General features: G+C 45.0%; 1 protein-coding gene across 1 annotated transcript; it reads right to left on the reverse strand.

Annotated features, from left to right (window-relative positions):
- Positions 1-4178: 4178 nt before the first annotated feature.
- clspn (claspin) lies at positions 4179-18007 on the reverse strand. The gene is made up of 24 exons (XM_080485744.1): positions 17744-18007; positions 16650-16767; positions 14955-15307; positions 14280-14423; positions 13669-13734; positions 13519-13591; positions 13281-13383; positions 12561-13135; positions 12293-12481; positions 11800-11963; positions 11541-11725; positions 11117-11169; positions 10847-11040; positions 9740-10244; positions 9468-9501; positions 9300-9381; positions 9091-9212; positions 8839-9000; positions 8463-8584; positions 8214-8344; positions 8009-8129; positions 7280-7362; positions 6482-6649; positions 4179-4852 (listed from the first exon to the last, which is right to left on the reverse strand). Exons 1-24 carry the CDS (start codon positions 17768-17770, stop codon positions 4727-4729), a joined length of 3900 nt encoding a protein of 1299 aa, XP_080341870.1. The 5' UTR covers positions 17771-18007; the 3' UTR covers positions 4179-4726.
- Between the last annotated feature and the right edge of the window lie 177 nt (positions 18008-18184).

An 18184-nucleotide genomic window follows, 5' to 3' on the forward strand; every position in this document is an offset into this window, starting at 1 on the left:
AGCCACTAAAAGAAAAACAACCAAACTTTCCAGCCTCCGCCTGAAGACGGCGTTCATACAGATCAACAGATCCCCTTGTGGTTCTTTCCATGTGATTCCCTCTGATCGGGAGCTTCAACAAACAAGCAGAGCATTTAAAGTCCGCTGATGCAGTTTGAAGAAGATCATTTGTTCAGAGTTTATTTTAAACTGTTGGTCAAATCAAATGTGGAATACGTCACGCGTCGACTGAAAATCTTTGTTATCGGCACATCTAGGAAATGTTCTGTACGATCATGTTAAGCCATTTGTCAGAGTAATCAATAGTTAATGATACTAGGCCGGGTTCATTTAGCGATGATTAAATCTTTAAGTAATTCATTGAGTTATGATTATTTGAATTATGAACAAAACTCCTTATTCAATGGAGGTCAATGCAGTGGAGGTGAAGCAGGTCCTCATCCAAGATGGCCGCCACACTGAACACCACCCATCACTTACGTTCACATTTTATCTGTGGTTTGTGATGCTGCGAAGTATAAATCGATGTCATCTTGCGTGGGACTTCACGTTTCACAAGAAAAATAAATAAAATAATAATTTGCATTATTTTCTTGACTTTCTCTACTTGTGCTTCGCTTTCCCTGAGATTCTCCCGAAGCATTCTGGGAGATGTAGTCAGTCACCATGTGATCGCGATTTTGAGAAAAGCAGGAGTGAATGCACGATCCCCGCCAGTGTGATCAGACTGCAGAGTCCTGGTCTCAGGTGGGTCTGTAAACAACGTTTACCCACAATGCATCACGGCACAGTCGGGGAACTGTTGCGTGATTTGTTGCAGCGTGATATTTCTGGCCGACTGACGGCTTTTGATTGTCAGGCTCAGATCAGATGGCGAGTGTATATCTGTGTGTGTGTGTGTGTGTGTGTGTGTGTGTGTGTGTGTGTGTGGAGGGGCTACATCAGACAGACTTAACAAGTGTTCGTCGTCTCTCTCCTCCCTGCTCTCATCCCCCTGACATGTTGTTGCTGGTGGCAAAGAGAAGAAAAACAGCCTTCCCTCCCTCCCTCCCTCCCTCCCTCCCTCTCTCTCTCTCACACACACACTTCTATTCCTTTCCTCCCTCCTCTACTTCAACAACATCCCCATTCAAGTGCATCACCTCCAGGCGCCCCCCACCCCCACCCCACCCCCTCCATCGTTCACCAGTAGCCTAAGCACATAAAAAATACATCAAACAGCCGCCGCACGCCCAAGGCCTCGTCACACGCAAACTCATCTCTCCCTCCATCGCTCCGTCTCTCCCCGCTGAAAAGAAGAGAAGAAAAAGCCAAGTTACAAAAGACGAACTCCAGAGGACAGTGATGGGGGGACGGAGGGTCGTTTGTGAGTCGTAACCCCCCCCCCCCCAGAGGGAACGCAGATTATTGTAACACACAGAACCACAACAGCAAGAAGCGTGATTTACCTTGTGCATAATGGGGCCTGGAGCACATGACCCACTTCCCTCAGTTCAGCTCCACGTCTGCCCCGGTCGGCGCCGGCCTCCGCCATGACAGCGGCCGAGGGGCCTGGCAGCTCCCTCTGGGAGGGGGGGGGCTGTCAGATCCCGCTCAGGAGCTCGCAGTCTGGACAGTGAAGCTGGACCTCCAGCACCACGAGGAGGAATCGAGCAAATCGGCCGAGACGTGAAGAATTCAAGCTGTAATCCAACTTGGGGGGGGGGGGGGGGGGTAATTATCTTATTTTAGGCCTGGATGTATTCACACACACACACACACACACACATGCACAGCCCCCCCTGGGTGCTCCAGCTCATGTTCCTCCTCCATTATTCCAGCCTCTGCCTTCAGCTCCTGAGCTGAATAAAACCAGATCCGTCTCCTCTAGATGTTTTGAATCCTCGGTGCCACAACGTGTAACCTCTCTGCTCCTGGAGTGTTGGACTGAACGCACAGTTCAGGCCAGAGGTCGGCTCCACTCCCTGACCCCGCCGCTCGCCATCCGGGGAGGGGGGGGGGGGGGGACTCAAAAGTTGAGAGATTGAGTTTGCGGGAGCCGGTGTAGAAACGTTTCTCCTATTAAATTCAAATTAAAAGTGATTTCCAGGCAGAACGTGAGCCTGAGGAGCTGGAAGCTGGAAGCTCTTCGTCTCCGGTGATTTGGATCATAATGACTCAAACCACACGAGTTTATTCCTGATGGTTCCACACAAAACTGATCCATGATCTGATCACACACACACACACACACACACACACACACACACACACACACACACACACACACACACACACACACACACACACACACACACACACACACACACACACACACACACACACACACACACACACACACACACACACACTTCAGATGAAACCTTTTGATGAAGGTGAGAAAATAATCTGGATAAAGAGCCGGATTAATCCAGCCTGCAGGTCCCCCCCCCCCCCCCCAATGATGTGTAATGGGGCCTCCTCACCCCAGGACCTCCCCCTAATCACCGCAGCCTCTAATGAGATGGAGAGACATGAAATGAAAGACCCTTCCTCTAATGTCACACTATTATTAGCCACTTAGCAAATCATTAGTCTGCAAAGTGTTTTAGAACTGGAAGGAAAGAGAAGAAGAGCTGAAGGAGTCTAGAGGAGTCCAGGGAAGTCTAGAGGAGTCCAGGGGGGTCTAGAGGAGTCCAGGGGAGTCCAGAGGAGTCCAGAGGAGTCCAGGAGTGTGGGGTGTGAGAGCTTCAGGTGGACTCCAGACTCCAAACTCTTCCCAGTGGATTTATTTTAGCTGCAGTTTTAACTCCTTCGCTTCAGGCTTCATCCTAATGAGGATTCATCACCTTCATCACCTTCATCCTGTTGAAGCTCAGGGAGAATCATTTGTTCACGTTTCAGATTAGAATTAAATTTGAGATAAAAGTTAAGAGTCTATCGAAAAACGTGAAGCTGAGGAGCTTTTTATGAAGGGACACACACACACACACACACACACACACACACACACACACACACACACACACACACACACACACACACACACACACACACACACACACACACACACACACACACACACACACACACACACACACACACACACACACACACACACACACACACACACACACACACAGATAAACTCTTCCCACTTACATAATGTTCTCCTCTGAGTTCCAGATGCTCTTAATCCCACAGATTAACAGTAAAACCGACGTGTTTCAGCTCATTATCAACAGTATTTTAGCAGCTCGTGCTTCTTTTATCTATTTACAGGAAGTAAAGCTCGAGGTTAAGATTACTGGAAACACCCGAATCATTTTCTACTAATTCGCAGGATTATCACACAATTTATAAGACAGGTAATAAACAAACAAACAAAAAAAAAAACTGTCCAAGCGTTAATAACTAATCTATTTAATCACCATTTAGGTGACGTATATTTATAGCGTCCATTGAAATCTCGCGATACTACGTTGTACTGCGAGCGCTGACGTGATGACGTCACAGGGCAGACTCAGGTTAGCCTCGTGTTGCTATGTTCGGCTAATAAATAAACAAATGAATATAAATGAATACCACGTTAAACCACCATCGTGGGACCGATTTAAAGTTGATTTATACCATGCTTTCTCAGTGCACGTGACATTTATTCTCCTTAAAGTCAATTTGTGCTTCACTGCTTAGTTTAACTTTTATTTACTATCATTACTATTAACGGTCCTGGCAGTGTTGAAACACTAAATACTGTAAATTATTTAGGGTAAATATTACTATGTAATATTAGTGTACATAAGTATTTCCCCCCCTCATCTGTATCCTGTACATCCACACACACATACATATATATATATAATTATATATGGTCTAATCTCTTGTGTGCCACTATCTTAACTATCTTTAACTATTTGTTCAGCTTGATGACTGAATTTCTCCATGTGGGATTAATAAAACCTGATGTAATCAGGTAATAAGAATTAGTCTACAACTAATAACACCTGAAGCTTCGCCTGAGCCGCCCCTCCACTCATAAAGATGATTGTAAATGAGGTATTTTCACTATAAAGGAATGAATTGAAATCTCTGAAATGAGGATTTACTGTTTCATAGAGTTTGAGAGGCGGGGCTTTAGGAGTTGGACTCATTGGTTCAGCACATCCCACAGTTTTTTTTAAACCGTCCACACATTCTGTAATGTCTTAAAATACACTTTTATTTACAGATTCAAACATTCAATCACCACAAAAACATTTCCACCTGTTAAAAACACGTCAGTCCATATTTACACGATTAAACACTTTTGATTTGGACCGCCATCGAGTGGCCCGAGGTCAGAGAATAGATATTAAATTACCTACAATCGAGGGGCGGAGCTCCAGTCTGCCCTTCTCAGGCAGTGTAAACATGCAAACCCACCGGGTCCAGGACGTTTAGCTTCAAATCAGCTTGTGGAACCAGAACGCAGCAGAGTGTGTTCAGTGAGACGATTAAGATCGACGAAGAGGCTCCTCAGTGGTCCAGGAAGGTGAAGATGCTCCTCAGTGGTCCAGGAAGGTGAAGAAGCTCCTCAGTGGTCCAGGAAGGTGAAGATGCTCCTCAGTGGTCCCGGAAAGTGAAGATGCTCCTCGGTGGTCCAGGAAAGTGAAGATGCTCCTCAGTGGTCCAGGAAGGTGAAGAAGCTCCTCAGTGGTCCAGGAAGGTGAAGATGCTCCTCAGTGGTCCAGAAAGGTGAAGATGCTCCTCAGTGGTCCAGGAAGGTGAAGATGCTCCTCTGGGAGGCTTTGGGGTTCGATGCAGGTCGGTTCTCCCTGCAGATCCTCTTCGCCGCCGGGTTCACAGAGTCCACCGACCCCCGTTTCTTCACCGTCTGACCAACACACACACAGGGAGCATTTTACTTCTAATGGTTGTATATAACTGGGTAGTTTGTTCAATTTCCACATTGGTTTTCAAAATGTACCATTTATATTGTGAATTATAAAATGGATTTGTTACATAAAATTAATAAATTAATAATAATCCTACTCTGATTTTTTCCCCGTCCAGTTTTAGGTCCAGCAGCTCAACATGATGTCAAAATGAATAATTGTTGAATCACGCAGGTGAGGCGGTGCAGAAAAACGGCAAATTATACATTTAGGGTGAAATATAAAAAGTAAAATCAAGAATGGTGAAAAACGTCCAGTTGATTCGAGACCAAGATAAACAAACGTGAAATATAAACGCTTTGAAAAGTTCAGTTATTTCTACAGCGAGGACATAAAAAGTGAACAGATTCAAGTTTTTGCTGCATTTAAAAAAATCATTTTTGTAAGTTTAACTTTCATAAACAGGTGAAAACTTGTTTATGTTGAATAAGTATACTTTGAGTCAGGTTACAGGAAAATAGCGTCATGTGGTTCATTTTTAAAAACATTTTTCTGTAAACAAGATCGATTTTTTTTACAATAAAAAGGTGTTTTTCACTGTTTAAGTCACATTTGGTGTAATTTTGTAGGTATAACATATAGATACTACACTACTTTAGGATCTTAGAGTCAATAATTATTATTATTTTTTAAATAAAATGAAATGTAAGAACTGGGTGTTACTTTAAAAGAACTGAAGCTTTAAATCATGAAATGTTTGGGATTCTGGTCAGTTTAGGATTTTATCCCATTTATAAATGAGTAAGAACTTTTTAAAACAATTTCTAAAGAATTAATAGTGTATTATAAAGGTTTAACAGTGATGTGTTGGATTAGTGATCGTTCTAAAATCGATGTCAATTTATTTCATCCATTTGGTTCAGTTTGTCTTTATTTCGTTAATTAGTTTTTATTCTTATGTATTTTTAAAAATTGAGGAAAAAGTTAAAAAACAGTTTAAAGCCCATAATGGAGCTTCATCTTAATCCATGGTGTCTGAAAGCAGCATCGTGGACTCTGGCGCCCCCTGCCGTCACATACTGAGATTACATCAGATTATTTATATAAATGGAAAAAAACCAAAACAAGCCACAGTCACATGATTTTGGCCCAGTGACGTCCCAGCGGCGTGGAGGAAAACAAACTGAAGGTTTTTAAAGTTTAACAGATGAAAAGTGTTGAATTCTGCCCAAAACAGTAATAAAAACATAAGTTTGAGTGCTGTAATCTTTAAAGTGTGGTATGTTTACCAATCGGTTTTAAATTGAGAAAGACCATCATTTAACAACGCAGAGCGTTTCTCACTTTGTCATTTGGAATAATAAAGCCAGTCGATACAGGAGTTCCACTTCTAGTGAATTCATAAAAGGGCGTCGTTCTGTTTTGTTGGGTTTTTTTGGTAAAAAAGAACAAACAAACAAAACATGCAGAATACATTTCACACACAAAGGTTTCATTAAAGTTTGCTTTCTGTTGTCCTTTACTGCAGTAATTAGTTTAGTGTTAACCAAACACCATGAAGAAGACGAATGAAAAAAGATGAGTAAACCAGTCGAATGAGCGGAGACGGATTAATAAAAGCAGCTCGCCTGTTTCTGAGCGCCGCCGCCGCCGGACGCCGCGTTGTCCTTCTCAGGCGAGAGCGTCTGGAACAGGAAGCCCCGGGTGTTCCTGGGCGCCAGCGGGTTTCCGTCAGAGATGGACGCCAGTTTCTGGAGGACGGCGTGCGGCTGACTGAGCAGCGAGCCTCTCCGGACCTGAACGCAGCAGCGTCACACACATTCAACTCAACTTCACAAAAACTGGAGGAAAGAAAACTACTTATTTCCAGCAAATGCAGATTTCTTTAATGTACTGTTACAATACTGTCTGCAGTTAGTACGTTTTACAAGGATTTTGTATTTAATTTTTTTTTTAAATTGTACAATTTTAATAAATTATACGAGGCAGAAGGGAGCAGGATACTTAAATACTTAAAAAAAAGTGTAGTTTCAGCTTGAGTGGAAAAAGTCACAAAAAGGAATGAGAAGTAGAGAAAACAAACATTTTAAAACTATTTCTTGATGCAAAGTTTTTCCAATAAACATGAACAGGATCGACTCGAGGGATTATTACAAAAACATCTTTAAAAGGTTTGACTGGTGGAAGAAATGCGTGAAGCTTTTTAAGACTCCAGCAGGAGAGACATGGTCCTTCTGTGTCTCTGAATATAAAAATAGTCTCTTTGTTGAGTCGACATTAATTCTGTGGTTTTCCCTGAATAAACATCCATTACAAGCTTCAGTCTTCAGTTGAAAAACCAGATTATTTTGAAGGTCAAGAACAGATTCATGTGTTTGACTCTGGTCTCTTTACGGCCGAGAAAAGTGTTTGTGTGTTTGTCAGACCTGCGACGGCTGTGAGGGTCTCAGGAAGGGGTTCAGGGCGGCCGGGGGCCTCTTCGCCGGCTGGGGGGCCGCAGGAGGCTCAGCTTTGGAAAGATGAAACAAAACAAGTGAACCTCGTGCTCACTAATAAAACCACTGATGAAGAACATCTCGTCTTCATTTCAAAACATTCATCATCATCATCATCATATAAAGAATTTGATCAAATGTTCCTGTTATGAAGCAGTTTTCTCTTTTCATGCAACAAAAAGGTGAAATTATTTCCCTCTTATCTTATTAACTTAAACCATTATCTTTGTCATTTTTTTTGTTTTATAATCTTATTTGCTTTAATCTTCCACATTTCATAAACAATTTTTTCACCATTTTTTATTTATTTATTTTTATATTGTGAAGCACTTTGAGCTGCATTTTGTTTGTGAAAACTTATTACTGAATATTTTCTCACATACGCAATTTAAAAAAAAACTAAAAACAAACATTGAGAGTAATAATTCACGAAGAAAAAAAAACTAAATATTTTTTTGGGGTGAAATGAATCAACAGATAACTAACTGGTGGCAAACACCAACATTAGTGGAGCTCGTGGTTCCAACCAGGTTTGGTTATTTTTTAGTCTAAAAGCAGCTTTTTCTGTACGTGGAACATGTAAAGTACCCAGACCAGGAACATCCTGACTGAGAGGCGTCAGAGCGGAGCGCCAGCTCAGGGGTCAGAGGTCAAACCAACCCTTCATCTGCAGAGTCTTGGCCGTCAGCTTCTTGGCCAGCTTCATGAACCGACTGTCCTCCTCTCCGAGGTTCTCGTCGTCTGCGTCCAGGTTCTCTCCTTTCTTGGCTTTCTGTTCGGACTGAGAGGAGGAATGAAGGAGGAATGTTTTCAGGATGAAAACCTGGATAATCTGCGTCACCTGCAAGAGGTGTGATGACTCCACCTGCTCTCGGAGCCACTGCTCCCTCTCCAGTCTCTCTTTCCGCCGCTGGATCTCCGTCTGGTCCACGTCCTCGTCCTCCTCGCCGTCCTCCTCGCCCTCTAATCCCGCCATGTCCGTGTCGAAACCGTCGTCTGTAGGAGACGGAAACAATCTTTAAGAAGAAACTACGACCCGAGTGGAAGACTTAATATATTCCCGTCTCAAACTCCCCTCTTCTGCAGCCACGATCACATTTAGTAATAATCTCACCGATGTGTTTCCACCTGAAGCGCCGGGCTCGTCCCGGACCGTCGGAGTGCAAGTCGCCGTCAGCGAGGTATCGCTCCTGGTAGAGCCTCAGGTGGCGCTTGTCATCATCCAATATCTGCTTCCTTTAACACACACACACACACACGCACACGCACAATTTCATTTATGTTTTGTTCCCTTCGAGCACAATATTGAAAAAGAAATGACGGCATCTGATTGGTCAAGAGAACCTGAAGCTGTTTTCAGGTCCAGGACTGAAATTAGGACTTTTGTGTCGCTACTGAGTTCATTACAAAGATCAACGTGACGCGTCTGATTGAAAAACCATCAGAAAGCTGGTTCCAGACATTCGTCCTTCATCAGGTCGTTGACGTACATGTGAATCTTGTTGACTTGCTCCTGCAGCTCTTCGTCGGAGGGAAGCTCCTCCACCGGCTCCTCCTCTTCGTACTCGCTCTCCCCGCCGTCGTCCTCGTCCTCACTTCCCAGATCGCTGCCCGACAGCTCGGCCTCCGCGTCCAGGTAGTCGGTGAGACGCCTGCGGACGCAAACCCTTTAAAACTTCTCAAAAACCAAACTCAGTCCGGCCCGACGCTGCAGTCCTGCGTCTCATCGACTTTCCACGTACATTTTCTTCTTTTTCTTGATCTGCCGCGGTGCAAACACAGCATGCATCTCCTCCTCCTCCACCTCGTTGTCTTCATCCTCCTCCTCTCCATCACTGCCACCCTCCTCCTCCTCCTCCTCCTCCTGTAATACCCACACTTCAGTTTGCTTTCATCCACACTGAAAAAAAAAAAAAAGATATTGACGACAAATATTCCTTTTTATCCTCACCTGGTCACTTTCCACATCCGAGAGAAGCCGGAACCCGCAGTCATCCTCTTCCTCCTCCTCCTCTTCCTCAAGGTTCTTTTTACTGCAAAGAGAAATGAGCATTGGAGTTTTTAGTATACATGAAATTAGATTCTACGTATAGAACGTTTATGAATGACTTTACTGTACCTGTCCTGTGCAGGTGAAGCCGTTGGAGCCGAACCTGAAATTAAGAGGAAAAGGACATTTTAAATTCATTTGATAACAGAACTTTTCAATAGTTACTAAAACTACTTTAAAATGCATCTTAAGCAAAGAGCTGGACTGAAACTAAATATTAAGAGCCGAGATAAACTCAGTCCTTGGCTAACGCTAACGACTAGCACGGGGGCTCAGACCTCAGGCCTGTGGTGACCTGCATGTTGAAGATAAATTGAACGTAGTCTAGACGGAACTCGGACCTGGACTGGGGAATTTTCCGGAGCAGAGCCCCAGCAGCTCCTCCATGGCGTCGCCCGATCCCTCGCCCTCTCCTTCCCCTTTACTCGTCTCGACTGCCGCCTCTTTGTCGGCAGCCTGCGTGGTCGGGAACGCTCCGGAGCACAGCTCCAGCAGCTCGTCCTGCGTCGTCCGGCCCGGCCCGAAGCCCCCCGAGCACAGCCCCAGCAGCTCCCCCATGTTGGCGTCCATGGCGTTCTCATCCAGGTTGTCCAGGAGCAGCTGCCTCTTGTGGGAGCCAGGCACGCCGGGACGCGGACCCACGTTCAGGAAGCCGTCTGCGTCCAGCAGCTGGGAGTGGGTGTCGTCCTCCAGGGAGAACCGGCCCTGGGAGAATCCCCCCAGACCGGGACCGGACGCCGCCCCGCCCAGGGGGCCCAGATCTGCCCCGGGAGACGTGGGGGCGTACAGGTCCTGGGAGTCCTCAACAGGGAGGCAGAGAGAGGGCTCCGAGAGCTTTCCTGAACTCTGTCCGAGAGGAGAAGACTAACATTCAGCTCATCCTGTCCATTTAAAAACACATTTTTATAGATGTATGTGATGTAGATATAATAAAGAACTTAAGATCATTACATAAGTGGAAGAGGAATGACAGAACTAGACCTGCTGCAACTAAAAGCCTCTAACTCGCCGTCGGTCACAGTTTTCACTACTTATTGATCCCAAAAGCGTCATTAAAAAATACGACATCATAAACTTCCACTTTGCTTTACCTGGACTTTGAAATGTAAGTTTGTGTACGAGGCTGTTTCCTCAGGCAGGTGCACTATTTATTATCCACCATATTTTATTTGACTTCTGCTGGATTTTCGGCGCAGGAGCACGTAGACACAGATCACATGAAAACACTGCTGCGACTTTTGTTAATTCAGCAAACCCCTTCCACAAAAATCTGAACAAATCCGTCATTCAAGGCGGAGGGGACACTGAGCAACCGTCCCTCTTTAACAGCTTGAGGCTTCATTTAACTATTAAAACGTTTCCACGTCTGTCCACCCTTTAGGTGTGTTTGAAACATTTCTCTTTTATTAATGCTTCTACAAGGGACTAAAACAAAACCCGAGTCTGACCTTGGAAGCAGAGCCGAGGAAGCTGGGCCTGAAGAGGCAGGGCGAAGGAGAGCGGAAGATGGAGGGGTTGGGGACGCCCCGCCCCGCCGAGCGCTGGTTAGTGACGGGCTGGTAGGACGTGATCATGGATGCTCCCAGGTCGAAGCTGCTGTTGTGGCTGTTGTCCTTCACCGTGGAGAGAGAGTCGTCCTCCTCTGGGGGAGAGAGGGAGGACAGGATGTAAGGATCACATCTAACAGAGAGGTGAACCTGAAACTGGACTTCACGCACCCATCTTATTACTGCCGTCGTGTCCAGGGGGGCCGGACCGCCGCACCCCGTCACTGCAGGGGAAACCAGCAAACAAACATTATAAACACTTTGAGGAAATCTTGTTGATTTATCTGTGAAGGCTTTTACCTTCAAACGTAAACAGTTGAACAGAAGTGTCAAAAACATTTCCGTCCAGCTTAAGTTCATCTGGAGTGGGCCCGATCAGTAAAATAGAGCCATAATAAACTTAAAATTAACATTTTAAACTTTTTCTTCGTTGTGGCATTGATGATGAAAATATCGATATTTTCACAAAACCAAATAATTAGTACAGAAAATGATAAAAATCTCAATATGAAGCAAATTTCTGGAGCAAAATACTTTTTGAAACGTACAAAGAAACGTAAGAAAGTAAAGTCGTTCAAAGTGCTCGAGCTCTCACCCTGTGCGAGAGCAGGAGTTCCCAGGAAACAACATGAGCGTCCCGTCTGTGAGGTCAGGGGTCGGCGAGGGTCGGCACAGCGCCACAGGAGAAGCACTCCTGATGCTCTGAGGCACGCTGCCTTCCTCCTCCTCTTCCTCCTCCTCCTCCTCACCATCGTCTCCTCCCAGAAGCTCATCGACCCCCTGAGGCCAGAAACACAAACTAAGTACAAACGGAGGAATTTTACTTCCCAAAAAGTGTGAAAAGGCCTCCGTACCTCTTCTTCCTCAGACTCGTCGGTCATGTCTTCCTCCTCCTCTTCCTCCTCGCCGCATTCTTCGTTGTCCAGGCGGTTCAGCTCGGCCCTTCGTGTCCTCTCCTCCTGTCGTCGCTGGGCCATGGCCAGATGCAGGCGCTGCTTCAGGGTCAGCAGTTTCTGTCCTGCAGACCGAGAGGAGAGTCAGTCCTGTGTGAAGCGGCCGGTTTATAATCGGCAGACGACGTGTGAGTCTCCACGCCTCCACACGTCCACGTGCAAAAGTTTTAGGCAGCAGTGGCGGATGTAGCAAAGTGAATGAACAGAAGATTAATCTAAGTATTTAGTGTAAGCACTCCTTCCACCCCAAACAGCCTCAATGCTTCTTGGAGACAGTCGTTTTAAAACGCCCAACTCTCAGTGGTCATAATGTTGTGGCTGGCTGGTGAAAGCCAGCATATTGTCCAGCTGTTGGCGTCCTGACCGCCCTCCTCTACGCTCTGTGTTTGCAGACCTGGTTTGGTCTTGGCCGGCTCCTCGGCTCCTTCCTTCACGGTGACGCTCATGGACTCGGCGAGCAGCTCCTCCTGACCGGACGGCGTGCTTTCTTTGCGGACGATGCTGAGCTGCATCGTGCGCTCTCCCTGCGGGCGCGTCGGAGCGTGGACGTGTCGGAGGTAGCGCTCCTTCAGAGCCTCCACACCTGGTTCACGATGAGAAGAGGAGATGTAAATAAACGGAAGGAAAAACAGGCGGACGATTCACTTTCAGTCTAAACTCACCGGGGTTGAGCTGCGGCGGCTCGAGCTGAATGAACGCTCCGTCGTCTGGACACAGCTTCGCCACGGGTGGGGGGGTCAGTCCCAGCTCCTTGAGTCGGGTCAGTTTGTCCTTCTTTGGCTTGGTGAGCTGCTTCACTGACGGCTCTGATCCTGCCGAGTCAGCATTATTGATGTGAGGGTCCACGGGTTCAACTAAAGCCTCAGAGTGAGTCTCAGAGTGCGGAGACTCTGCTGCTGCTGCTGGTGGGATTTGCTCTGTGGGCAGAGTCGTAGCTTCCTCTCCAGAGTCGGGTTTGTCTTCCTCTATGAGCGATTCCTCTAAACTCTCAGAGAGGAACAGCATCGGGCCAGATTCCTGATCTGGACCCGGGATCACTGGGGATTCAGTGACGACGCTCTCCTCTGGGGTGGAGGCGATCGGAGGCTGGAGTTCTGGTGAGACCTCAGAGGAGGAGGCATCCAGGGAGGGAGGGGAGGGTTGGTCTGTGGGTGGGTTTACTGGGAGTGAAGGAGGAGGAGGAAGAGGAGGAGGAGGAGGCGCCATCTCCAGCAACATCTTTGAGTACTTTGTGGATCTAAAAGAAGGAAATCTTTCATTTAATTTCTGATTTTCATGATGACGTGAAACTAAAATGTGTCCAAACTGCCGATGGGACTCGACACGTCTTTTTCCTAATATCTTCCCAAGAGGCTCGTTTCTGATTAAAAAAGTATAATTACTTGAGTGCAGCCATGGCGGGACCCTCCGGCCGGGCTCTCTTCTTGAAGAACTGGTCCAGGGTTTTGGGTTCGGGGATGTGATAAGGAAGCCCGAGTGTGGACTCTTTAAATGACAAAAGAAAAACATCAGCGATCAACTTTCAAGAACGAAACAAAGGATTTTTTTTTTTTTTTTAATGTGAATTTTTCATAAAACTGAGTGAGAAAAAAACAAGCAAGTGTCCAGTGACAAACGGACCTCTGACCAGCCGCTGAGACTCGCTGTGCAGCTGCTTCATGGCGTCTTTGCTGGCTCGCGCAGCTTTTCGCTCCTGAAACGTCACATGTCGACAGTGAGAAAAGCTTTTCTGTCATTTAGGCTGGAATTGGGTCTTTTAACGCTGCTCACCACACGCTGCGGTTTCTCCACTGCCTCTTCATCGTCGTTCACTTCATCTTCATCCAGGAGCGGATCCTACAGGCGCAGTGAGGAAACTCCAAATAATCAACTTTTCAAAAGGATGAAACAAACTTTAAGATGAATGTCTGTACTATTGATTACATAGGTGTATGTGACCGCGTCCTGTTACTGGTATTCAACAGCTGTTTAACGCCATGTGATTTCATCCAAACAAAACTTGACTCAATAATATGTGCATCTTAATTTAATAAAATTTAATGGTAAAACTAGTAACTATTTGATCAGAATTTGCATTTTCAGTGCAACAAAGATGAACTGAAATCGAAGAAAAAGCAAATTAGAATTACAACAGTGAAAATCACTGCAGAACATAAAGATTTACTGTATATTTCAAACTGAAAGCACCTAATGAGCCCGGAAGAGTTGGACAATTTAAAAAAATATATATCTTATAATGTTAAAAAAAAAACAAAAAAACATTAAAAAGTCCCAGATGAAGCCAAAAGTTCCTATTTGGTTTGAGAGATAAAAAGGCATCCAGCAGGAATCTACCAAAGCAACCATTTCCACTTGCTTGTGTTCAATCATCTTTTTAATACCTTGTGTTTTTTCATCTTTTTCTTTATAGCCGCTCGGATTGCATCCAGAGACTCTTCCTCTTCATCACCTAGACCCGTGTCGAAGAGGTCGGGGTCGCCCAGCGGACACCCGCTGTCGTTGAGCGCTCGAGGGGCGGACGAGTCCTGAGGACAGGGAGTGAAGCTGGAGTTGATCAGCTGCCCAACAGGGAACTTTTACACTCACGGTTGTTTCAAACTAAACATCACGAGCAAAATTTAACTAAATCAACTTCCAACATTAGCAAATGGAAAATGCCTCATTAGGAAACTTTGGGGTCAGTGGAAGATGATGACACAGATTTTAATGGATATATTTTTACTCTTTTGGCTCGATCCGCTTGGTGATAGAGATAATAATCAGCTTTGTCATAATCTGGAGGGTTTTACAGGAACTAGAAAGAAACTGACAACTCTTTTTGAGGCTGTGTCAGATGTTTCTAAAATGAGGCGTGGGACCCATCTTGGAGACTAAAGGAGCTCACGGGGAGGCTGGGAGCTCTGCCTGCTCTCAGGCGCTCTAAATGAGATCAGCAGGTCACAGGAAACCACAGTGATTTACCTCCGAGCATCCGGAGGACAAACTGACTCGCCTCATGACGTCTGTCCCTCCAGTGTCCAGGAGCCAATGTCAGCCGTCAAATGAATCACTCTCACCTCATTCAGTCCAGATCGCTTCTCTTTCCTTTTCACTTTCTCTACGGCCTTCCTGGCTTTCTCCTTCTTGTCACGATGCCTCCGACTCTTCTCTCTCTTCTTCTTCACCTCTTCGCTCCTCTCCTGTTCCGTCTCGCTGTCGTCACTGTCAACCGGAGCGCGGCTTATTCTCTTGCTCTTCTGCGGGCTGTTCGTCGTCTCCTTCTCTTCCTCTTCGCCGCTGGAGGTGGACAGCACCAGCGCATCGGCCATGTTCACGCTGTTCTCTGCCTGCTCGTCCTCGCTGTCGCTGTCTCTGATGGCGTTACGGTGAGGCTTTCTGTGGGCGCCGATGGTTTCATCCTCGTCTGATTCTGGGAATTAAACAGCAAAAAATTTATGCTTTCAACTTAAAACCGAAATTCTCAAAATACACATTACCCTTAACTGAAATCCCCATTGTTTGACCGGTTGTATTGTTTTCACAAGGCAGATTTTTAAAATCTGTTTGCACCAGTAATCAACTCTTTACAGCAAGCATTGATAGATAGACGCATCTGGATCAGTATTTTAGGAACCGTCTGTCCAAAGCAGGTCTCTCTTTTAAATCAGCCTCAGTGGGACTGCCTGTATAAATACAGGTTAATAAATAATGAATACTCTGTCAGTTGCTTTGTTGACTTTCATGTTATGTGAATAAACTTAATTTAAATCATGTAGAAATAAGGTATTTAAATGTGCTTTGAAATCCACTTGTAAAAATCTTTTTTTAATCCAAGTCAGGGTCACAGAGCGCATCAGCCAACCAGATTAGAAAGGGTGAACTCTACACAGGTCACACAGGTCACACACACTGAGGACACTGATAACCACTACACCCACAGACCGGCCCAAATCCTCATTACACGTTTGAAAGTGGATCATTTTCTTCAACTGTGATCTGTTTTTACTCATTATTATTTCACAGAGATTAAAATCAGTGACTTTCTTAGTTCATCACTGGTTATTACCTAGTATCTTAACTGTTGGCTGTCCTTTCATCATTTTGTCCCGTTTCGTGACTAACAAACCAAACTTGACCTACTGGTATTTAAACTTCACCTCTCTTCTGTACACAGACAACTGTACAAAAACCATCCAAGGAAATCATGTTGACCATCGTGATTTTGTTCAAAGTTACAAGTCTTTTTTTTGTCGTTTCTTCTGCTTTAGCTCTGGTTTTGGTTGTGAATGTCTCTATGTTGGTACTTTATGTGTATTGATACGTTCATGAATCTGAGCCATTTTTAGGTATCATGTAATACATGTTTGACTTCCTGGAACCCAGGAACAATAGTTGTCACTACTTTGGAAACTAGTGTGGATCTAGAAACAATAAACAAACAGGCAGTGACACACAGTGTGTTGCTTCTTTTTAATGTGCTTGTGGCACTATTACACACGCTTCCACCAGAAGCACCACGTCTGTAAAGCTTAGACTATCCAAATAATAATATACACTGCATGTGATTTAAAGTACTAAAAAAAAGTTAGATTTGTGTGTATTTTTCTTCATCTACTCCACATTCAGAAAGGTCCATAACCTGTAAATACGACATCCAACAAGCAAACAGAGCTTCAAACTTAATGCGTGAACGCAATTTGGATTGTGACCATTGTAAAGAGTTTAATCCAGCTTTGACGGCCAAGTTTCACAATTTTTGCAGCTGGTTTTACCTTGAAGCTCTTGTTTACCACGAGCCGCCTCTGTGGTCATGTCATCTATTGGTGAGCCCATCCCGCTGTCTGAATCGCTCTCTGCTGCAGGCTGAACCACGACCGGGAGCTCCTCCACCTGGGAACAGTAAAGAACATTTTACTTTTACACAAAAAGGCTTGATTACATTGTGAGACAACACTAATGAAAAGCTGTGGAATTCATGACTAATAAACAGCATTCAGGTGGTGGGGAAAAAAAGCAATGTACGTATTTGTTTTCAGTTTAAGTCTAATCAATCCCTTAATTACACTGTTTAAAACAATGTACTGCATTGTTTTAAACGCACATCCATATTCACGCATGCATTTGTGTTTATAAATGTGCACGTTTGATATTACCTATTTAAATGCTTTCTGTCAAGAAAATGCACGTGTTTTGCAAAGGGAAACATGGATAACCGGTGTCTTTATTGTGATGTGTAACAAGATAAATGGTAGTTTTAGTGGCGCCTTGCGACAAACCAAACAATGAACACAAGAGTTAGCTGCAGATTTAGCTTCCTTTTCACGTCTGTAACAAGTTTATTCTTCATAAAACGAGTCGAATACACGCGTTGATATAATACACAGGGTATGCCAAAAGATGAGGGGATATGGATGTGAGATTTTAACAGAAAGGTACTTTCTAAGAGGAAGCTGAATGCCGGATAATCCGTTATCAGCTAAACCCGGTGTTTCGGATTAACTGGATTCCCTGTTAACTGGTGACCGACTTCGTTCATTCGTTGCTGCTCGTAAATGCAGATGTTAAAATAAGACTCACTTCTAAACTATATTGTAAATGCAGTCAAATGGCGTTCGTCGGGAGAACTACAGACTTCTGTCGTGTTCTTAACTTCTGCTGTTACCATCACGCTAAAATAAAGTCGGTCGCCATTTAACAGGGAAACCAGTGAACCCGAAACACCTCACCCATGCTACATGGCTAAAGCTAACAATGCGTGCACAGTATATTCAGTGTTTACGCTGCTTTTATCTGAAGGTGTGTCGTATATGAAGCTAAAGCGGTCACTTTAGTCTAATTTTATATGAAAATTGGAGCATTTAATCACCTGTTGTTGGGCGAGGACGAGGCTCATCTCTGCTGGCAGCCTCGTTTAAGTTCCTCGGCGGATTAAACCAGCTCTTCGTTTAACCGTGGCAGTCACAAACAGACGTTACGATCCCAAAGTCTGCGTGACACAACGCTATTTCGGTGTTTTGGTCAACATTTAGACCCCGATTGCACGGACGGTTTGTCTTCCTCCCGCCGAATGAAAATTTTGATCTTTCGCGCGCCGTGACAGCTGGCCCCGTACGCTCTCGTCATCACGGCGTCAATCTTCCGGGTCTCGCCCTGCTATTGGTCAATTTGGGACCTTCGGGCCCGCCCACATGACGGCACAAGTTGTGGGGCAGCCTAATATAGTAACCTGGATGGCTCCGGAGGGCGGCGACTGGGATTGCTTCTCAAGACTTGATTACTTGTGATGCATTCTGAATTAATCGTGTAA

This window comes from Lipophrys pholis (assembly GCF_963383615.2).
Source record: "Lipophrys pholis genome assembly, chromosome: 17".
Classification (NCBI taxonomy): domain Eukaryota; kingdom Metazoa; phylum Chordata; class Actinopteri; order Blenniiformes; family Blenniidae; genus Lipophrys; species Lipophrys pholis.